Genomic DNA, 9,012 nt, shown 5'->3' on the forward strand with positions numbered 1-9,012 from the left:
ATATATATTATCTTCCTTTTTTTCTAATGTAAGAAAATAATTAAAAAGTCCTGCACAGAATATCTTTCAGAAGTTATTTTTAACTTTTGCACATGTAAAAATATGTAATTTTTATCCTCATTGTTTTTATTCTATTAAAAATTTTTCTTTATATGAATATTATTATATCAACCATTTTTGTCATTCAAATTATGCTTGAAATTTTTATCTATCTATATTTAAAAATTGAAAAAAAACTGTGACTTAAAGTTCTATTATATGATATATTATTCTATTATATGATATATTTTTAGCATAAATTATTTAAAATGTTATACATATTTTTTTGTATGATTCTAATGTTATAATATATGCTATAAGCAATGCAATTACGATTTTCTTATCAATACGCAATGAATCGGACTTTGCTACTCAATATAAAATTTATGATACGCAAAGCAGTTTTTTTTTATTTGCAGAATATTCCGAAAAGAATGATAAAGATTAAATGCAAATATATTTAATATTACATACATTTTTTTTTAATATCAAATAACTATTATAAGTATTTCTAAAAGTTTATTAAATTATGTAGTATATAGAAATTATGACACACACAAAACATACAACATTCATTATTTAATTTTAATTAGTATATTTCAGTTTTTATAGTTTTAGATTTTCACATAGAATTTAGAGATTATTCGTCACAGAATCGAGCTACATACTATAAAAATATAATAAATTTACCATACCTGTTTAATAGATAGATAATTTTAGTGAAAAAGCAAAAATAGATGAAATGTGTTAATAAATTAGGTTTACTTACATTCTTGTTGCGCACGTGCAACCCCAAGAAGCAGAATAACCCAAACGATATTTCTCATCGTTGATCTGAAGACAATATCCAGCAACAGTTTGATATAAACTGCCACAGCGATTGAATGTTCTTTCTAACGTGGATGGCAAGAGCGGAACTAGGTGTGTCGTTTGCCTCTTCGTACGAACTGAATGATAAGAAGTTCCCGATAACGAACGCACACACCCTGTATATACATACTGTTATATGATCGCTTCTGCAATCGCATTGCCCTATCCTTCAGGGATCGAACCGTTGACGCAAAGCATGAATCAACGATTACGAGGGAACAATGTGACATTCATCTCACAAACCCATTTTACAAATATTCTATAATTTATAAATAAAAAACGTTTTTTACTAATTTCTTTGACTTTGACAGGTTGTAATTATAATTATATATAATTCTAAGCACATATGTATAATTAAGTCATTTTGTCATTGACTATATTTCTTTTTAAACCTATCATTATATTTTATTTTCTCACGAAAATTCTCAATAAATATTTTTGGAATTTTCTCATGTGTACATTAGCTTTAATTACGTCATTACGAAAGATACTGATTTGCTAGTGTGACAAGATACTATATTTTAAGATACGCCATCATGCATTATCTGTTTATCAAATGACGATAACTTTCCACGAAAGCAGTTAGCACGTTGATGACTAAATGCGGACGCTTCTTTGAAAGAAAAACGTTCGTTAATTGAATTCAAGTCTGTACATTTTGCTTCAGATTGGCAATCTAAACAAGATAAACACTAATGTATATTTCTGTTAAGATGCATTTACATTTATAAGTATGTATAGTCTACAAGATTTTGGCCAACAAGACTATCGGCAGTGTAAACAATTTTTCAACAATAGGTATTGTACAAGTGCGATTTTATTTGATTAAATAGATGAAAGAGAGTTGAGGCAAACTAAACCTGACCATATGTAATGAGTAATGAGATATAAAAGCATGTATAAACTAAATCTATAACTTAAAAAAATTATTAAACAAATATTAAATTGCACTTGGATTATACAAATTATAGATTTAGTCTACTCTAATTTCGAATCCTTCAATAATCACCCAACAAAGTTGATAAAGAAAAATGATCAATATGCAAAGATATCTTATGAATAACAATATTTTATAACCTGTACCTTTTTATTCTTAATAATAACAAGATAACATTCATACAATGTTCCATTACCATTAGATATTAGGTGAACAAAAAAACTCAATTTTCCGTACTGCTATAAAAATTATGCACAGACGAGTGTCAGAATAATTGCTAGGTATATAATTACAAGTACATATAGGAACCATGGCTTACACATTTTCGCATAAGTCTGCGAGAAGAATAATCTTGATTTTCAGGAATACTAATAATTTTTTTAAAATGATCGCATTAATGCTGCTGATTACAGCGATTCTCGGTATAGTTGCACGTAATAAAATAGATATAACTGATTGCGTTATAACGATATCGTTAATGTGTGCAGTAATTTAATTATGACATTTGCAAGTAGGATTTAGCAGAATATACGTTATTACGGAAGAAAATGATCAAATGTATTCATCATTGACATTTGTGTGCGTGGACGCCACTGTAATATCATTGGTGAATGTTTGCGATGGAATTCCTCATTGCCCTGATTCTTCGGATGAAGTTGGAACACTGTGCCGTCATATTGTGTAAGAAGATATTATCATTAATTTTCATTATTGAGTCGTTAAATAAAGAATTTCGCAAAGTGCCATGTCTTTAATTGAAGATAAAACAGTTAAACAGATAAAGACTGCAAACGTTTTTTTCTATAGTTCTTTAAAGTTGTACGTAATAAATCGTATCTATATTCATCATTCAGTATTTAATTCTATGACTAGTGTTCTAACATCATATATATATCAAAAAACATCTTTATTATTTTTTTAATAATTAACGGTTTATTTGTATATTGAGAGAGAAATCTTTTCGCTAAAGTATCTTTAATATCCGTAAAGATATATGTATAAGTATATTTTTAATAAACTTTCATACAATATCGAAGAAAATATCAAGTTTATATAATGAGAAAAAAAAATGTGTTAACTTGACTAAATGCGTTCAACTGATTACTATTTCTTTAATCGAAATATTTAAGTATTTAAATTAAATATGATATATTAAATCTAACATAACATATTTGGCTTAAATACTTAATATTATAATAAATAATATATAATATTATATATATATATAATATTATAATATATAAAATACTAAATATTTCAATCAAAAAAATTAAAAAATGGTAATCAGTTGAACGCATTTAATCAAGTTACAACAATCTTCTTTTCTTAGTGTGTTTATATCACATTTTCTCATCTCAATACGATTAATAAAATATATTGATAATGTTTGGATAATTTATTTTAGGAATACTCTATATGTTTTTAACGGAAATATTTTTTTGCAGATGTCCCATGAATATGTATAGATGCAATTATGGTGCTTGCGTGAATCGTACGGCGAGATGCAACGGTCTAGTAGATTGTGTGGATGCTAGCGATGAGATCACTTGCGATCGAGATTCTAATGATGTTTGTTCCGATAAAGAATTTCAATGTTCTACTATACATCGAGAGTGCATATCTCTCGACAATGTATGCAACGGTCTGTATTTGTCACATTAATTTCGACAATACACTATCTCAGTCGGCGAAAGTGTTCAATTCTAATATCTTTATGGTTTTAAAATAATTTACATGAAAGATACTACGCATCACAAATTAAAAATTAGATAATCTAGATTTTTATTAATTTAATTGGAACAAATATATAATATATATCAATATCTTCAGCTCCCTTAATTTGCGTGCGATAATATATCAAAAATTGAATAAAAATCTATTTTTAGAGAAAAATTAATTTTATATTTGGCAGAGACAAACCTATATATTCCGCTTTCTATCAGGATATAAAGATTGTTCGGATGAAAGTGACGAAAACGCAATAATTTGTCACGAGTATCCATGTCCTGAATATACGTTCCGTTGTTTGTACGGAGGTTGTATTCATCAAGAAGTGATTTGCGACGGCGTCAAAGATTGCATCGACGGCACCGACGAAGATTCAAATATGTGCGCGGTTATTAATTGCGAAGGTGAAAAATGCTCACAATATAAATGCCGGTTGGTTAATTAATTGATTAATTTATTTTTTATTAATTTAATAATTATATTATATATTAGCACATATATCAAAATTCAAATAAATTATTTCCTGTTTATATAGGGACGAAGAATTTGCATGTAAGAATAAACAACAATGCCTACCAACAGCTAAAATATGCGATGGTATTCGACACTGCGCAGATGCATCTGATGAAAGTCCAGAAATGTGCAAAATACGTGAGTATGTATTTTAAAAATATTTCAATCCAATAATACAATTTTCTGCTTATAAATTCTAGAATCAGTTCTTAGGAACAATTATTTTAAAATGAAAGATGAAACTTTTATACAATATTCGTTATTGTAAGAAAATAAAAAAATCAATCAGCCATTTTCAGAATGTGGCAACTATTCGTATTGTGAAACAGAACAATAGTCATTAAAATTCTCTATAGATGTCCTGATTAATTTGCGTGCGATAATATATCAAAAATTGAATAAAAATCTATTTTTAGAGAAAAATTAATTTTATATTTGGCAGAGACAAACCTATATATTCCGCTTTCTATCAGGATATAAAGATTGTTCGGATGAAAGTGACGAAAACGCAATAATTTGTCACGAGTATCCATGTCCTGAATATACGTTCCGTTGTTTGTACGGAGGTTGTATTCATCAAGAAGTGATTTGCGACGGCGTCAAAGATTGCATCGACGGCACCGACGAAGATTCAAATATGTGCGCGGTTATTAATTGCGAAGGTGAAAAATGCTCACAATATAAATGCCGGTTGGTTAATTAATTGATTAATTTATTTTTTATTAATTTAATAATTATATTATATATTAGCACATATATCAAAATTCAAATAAATTATTTCCTGTTTATATAGGGACGAAGAATTTGCATGTAAGAATAAACAACAATGCCTACCAACAGCTAAAATATGCGATGGTATTCGACACTGCGCAGATGCATCTGATGAAAGTCCAGAAATGTGCAAAATACGTGAGTATGTATTTTAAAAATATTTCAATCCAATAATACAATTTTCTGCTTATAAATTCTAGAATCAGTTCTTAGGAACAATTATTTTAAAATGAAAGATGAAACTTTTATACAATATTCGTTATTGTAAGAAAATAAAAAAATCAATCAGCCATTTTCAGAATGTGGCAACTATTCGTATTGTGAAACAGAACAATAGTCATTAAAATTCTCTATAGATGTCCTGAAAATTGGTTTCGATGCGCCTACGGTGGATGTATTCGACCGGAATTGAAGTGTAATTCTCGGTTAAATTGTTACGACTGGAGTGACGAGGACGAGTCTTTGTGCGCGATAACGTTGCCAGAAGGTGCCTGTCGATTGCCTGCTGCAAAAGCAGGAACGCATTATGACGTGAGCGGATGTTCAAGATGCCGACCAGGCGATATCGTTCCCGAACTAACATGGCTCGATTATACTTGCGACATTGAAGGTTCTTTGCAAGGTGCCAATAGAATTTTTTGTCAGAATAACCGGTGGTTTCCCAGCGTTCCAAATTGTGCTCTCAGTAAGTAATATTTTTTTTTATAATTGGCATCATATACTCAATATAATATATATATATATATATATTGTGTGTGTATGTGATGTGTGTGTATATATATTGTAACCGTTTTCTCTTTTAAGAAATTATTAACTTAATTATTCGGCGGGCGGTTCTTCAGTGCCCACGGCACACCTTCGGCGCAAGTTTCTAATATCGATTCCGCCGTTTCGAGAATGCAATTCTTCGCGAAAGAAACCGAGTTGGGCGCCAGGTACGGCAGGCCGCACGTAAGACAATAGCGAACGCAACCCGACAAATAGCAGAACCGATAATTAACGCGACAGTCAAATACGCGGCCAGTCAGTAAACGCGAATTGGTAGAGGGGGTGGTTTGCCAGAAAAACGGGAGAGATTGATAGTCGAGAACACGGGAGTCCAAAAACTAAGCGTTCAATATGTAAGATAAAAAGTAACAAGAGTATAGAGCAGTAATAACAAATGAAGATCCTCGATATCGAGAGGTATGTTCGGCACAAATAAGGGATCGAGATGGTCCCGCGGAAATCGACACGACTGTGCACAAGAATATCCAATTACCGGGCGTTTAACGCGATGCAAGCTTAACTTTTCGGTCGTGAGGATTTTTGCCGTACGTGACTTATTTGGGCCACGATAACTGAAGAAACTTCTCGGACGCGCCGGTAACAACTTTGTACACGATCGTGAATCCGCTTCGATACAATAAAAACTTCCACGCCATATGACTCGAATCTGTCCTTTAACGGGGCTGGCAGTAAGCCGATACGCGTTTCTATAATAATAGCGACGACCTTTGCGTCGGAATGCGCAGATATAATTCTAAAGATTCGCGGAAACTAACAGCAGGTTCAGAGATACCCGATACACATTTGGAACGATATTCGAGATTTAGGCTTTCTAGATGCTACACTTAAACTACGAACATTATTTAATAATTTTGCGGACAAAACAAGGACGGATAACTCATCCGAATTAATTACCTACAATAAATCGGCAGTTTTATGCAGGTGACGATGCTCGTCCTACCGGTCGGAAGATCTACGCTATTCGTCCTTCTAAGCCTTTTTCGCGACGCTTCTTGAGGCCTGTGTCCCGATCCGTGGCTCGGGGTTCAGAGATACCCGATGCACATTTGGAACGATATTCGAGATTTAGGCTTTCTAAATGCTACACTTAAACTACGAACATTATTTAATAATTTTGCGGACAAAACAAGGACGGAAACTATCGAGAGCGACTGTGGTGTATGAGCCGCGTGACGCAATACTTTACGCGATCCGGAATATCGATTGCGCGAGCGTGAAAATCCCGATAATTTCGTAATACACAATAATTAGAAACGCGAAACTAACATAAGTGACTGTCGGCGGCGGCGAAATATGTAAAGAGAGAGCGCTTATTTCATGATTCGGATGAATAGCGGATGCCCGTCGGCCGATACGACATAATTTACCAAAACTCACAAAATTAATTTCACAAAGCGCGTGGTACGACAATTAATACGGGCGCGATTCATTCGAATTAATTACCTACAATAAATCGGCAGCTTTATACAGGTGACGACGCTCGTCCCACCGGTCGGAAGATCTACGCTATTCGTCCTTCTAAGCCTTTTTCGCGACGCTTCTTGAGGCCTGTGTCCCGATCCGTGGCTCGCCGAACAGTGCTGAGCGAGAGTCCTGCAGGAGACACGCCGGTGCGATAAATCGGGATCATGCCACCTGTGGCGCCTCGGCGTTGCGCAGAGCCATCCTGCGGTCCTCGCGGTCCTTGCTGTCGTCACGGCCGTATTAGTAGATCCATCGCCCCGTATTTTCCAAATTTGTGCTGTCTTCCGGTTTAGAGATGCGGGCTTCCGGCAGCGTCCGATCGGCTCTCGTTCCTATCTTGCAGAATAGGTCCCGGGATGAGAGTCCTCTCGCCGCTCCGTCTTTGGGATTCCCTCGCTTCGTGCGGATGGAGTGGATGTTCCTTCGACCGAATCTTTCCGGCCCTCCGCGCCCCTTTCCTGCCGTAAAAATACAAGATTAACAGCAATGATGTTTATTTGCCACCAATGGAGTTTTTAATGTAATAAAGCGATTACGACCTTGCGGCTCCCGCTCGCTGGATGTTTCGGACTCCCGCTCTCGGCTGCCTTTCTTCTCTCTTCCTGTCGACAATCCTGTGCCGACAACTAACTCGCGGGCTCATAATCGAGCTTACAGTTTCGTTCTTATCTCTAATCGCCAGATCTCGTTGATCTGGCAATCGGGCCGCTTTCTCTCTAAATCAGGAGGACAAAGCCCCCCGAAAAACTGCCTACAATCGGGGCATTCGGCCCTTATGACGAACGTCCCAAAAACGTCATGTCACAACTCCCCCTTCCCAGGAAAGGACCGAGGAAATCTTGGTTGGCAACAAGCGTCGACAGCCACCAATTCTTCCTGACCACCAAGCTAACCTTTGAACATCCCGCATTCTAGCGCCTGCCGCGATTCTCTCTCTCACGACACGCCGCAACCTCTAGCCATGAGGAATGCAACATTCAAAACACGTACATCCGACCAAAAACAGAAACAAGTAGCAAGTAACAACAAAAGAAAAACAGATTCCTCTTTCGAAGGGCCTCAATCAAGGAAAAAGGGAGGAAAAAAAAGAAAAGAGAGGGGAGAAGGTTCTTTAATAACCCGACTCAGTACACGCAGATAATTCTCAATCTTCTGTATTTCCTATTCTCCTTGGTCTATTCACAATGGTTATCGGCCATAAGTTAAGGTGAAGAGAGGAGCGGTATATACGGTAGCTAACTCGGTTCCTTTTTCCCAAGATGGCCCTTGTCTGGATGATATGGGCCGAGATCGCGCCATTCCGGCCCGCACCTGGGGCATAGTAACGCCGTCCCTACCGCACCCGTAACAATAGGGGTTACCCCTCGGCTCCGGGCAGTCTGAGTAACGGTGGTTGGCCGACCGGCAATTCCAACATCGGTCGGCCCCTCGTGTTGGCCGTCGGACTAGAAAGCGGCTAACTGCGGCCCGTCGAGTTAGTGACTTTTTTCGGGAGAGTCCCCTACGGGGTGATCGTCCCGTTCGAGACGGTATCGGCGGCGAGGGCGTCCGGGGAGAAGTCTCCACGGTGCGCGTAAGCGGGCGCACGTAAAGATGCCTCATTAGTCGGAGTTCGCTCGTGGCCGTGGGCCCTGGTTCCACCAAGGGGCCTCGACCTCTTCCTTGGCTTCCCGGTTGAGTTACGCCTCCTCCGAGACGAGTTGGTCCGGCTGTCGGGCTTTCCGGTGGTAGCTCCGTTTGCACGCTCGCGGTAATTACCAAGATAGGCGCTGTCTGCGCCTCGCCATCCCTTGTTTCGGTGGGTCCCCGCCCGAGCATCCCACGGGCAAAGGGGTTAAGAGATCCCGTTTGTGTCCACTGATCCCTTGTATCTGGAAACTCCGCCTCACGCGCGCCGCGCG

The 9,012-nt window shown here is 36.9% G+C and overlaps 2 protein-coding genes across 6 annotated transcripts in view; one reads left to right on the top strand and one right to left on the bottom strand.

The window, feature by feature from the left end:
• The window catches only part of LOC115240056 (transferrin-like), a 30,160-nt gene that overhangs the window by 13,234 nt on the left and 7,914 nt on the right, over positions 1 to 9,012 (bottom strand). For 3 of the 5 annotated variants that reach the window (XM_029815022.1, XM_029815023.1, XM_029815021.1), the window contains exon 1: positions 809 to 866. In XM_029815022.1, the coding sequence (XP_029670882.1) occupies positions 809 to 866 (58 nt within the window). Of the gene's footprint in view, positions 1 to 808; positions 987 to 6,545; positions 6,663 to 9,012 lie in introns of those variants that run through there. The other 2 variants (XM_029815019.1, XM_029815020.1) reach the window with 2 other exon arrangements.
• LOC115240070 (modular serine protease-like) overlaps positions 4,515 to 9,012 on the top strand; it is a gene marked incomplete at its 5' end in the record, with an annotated part of 23,992 nt that continues 19,494 nt past the window's right edge. The window contains 3 exons of the mRNA XM_029815040.1: positions 4,515 to 4,777; positions 4,881 to 5,000; positions 5,215 to 5,543. Coding sequence (XP_029670900.1) covers positions 4,515 to 4,777; positions 4,881 to 5,000; positions 5,215 to 5,543 — 712 coding nt within the window. The remainder of the gene's footprint in view (positions 4,778 to 4,880; positions 5,001 to 5,214; positions 5,544 to 9,012) is intronic.

This window comes from Formica exsecta, unplaced genomic scaffold (assembly GCF_003651465.1).
Source record: "Formica exsecta isolate Colony F162 unplaced genomic scaffold, ASM365146v1 scaffold400, whole genome shotgun sequence".
NCBI classification, from domain to species: Eukaryota; Metazoa; Arthropoda; class Insecta; order Hymenoptera; family Formicidae; genus Formica; species Formica exsecta.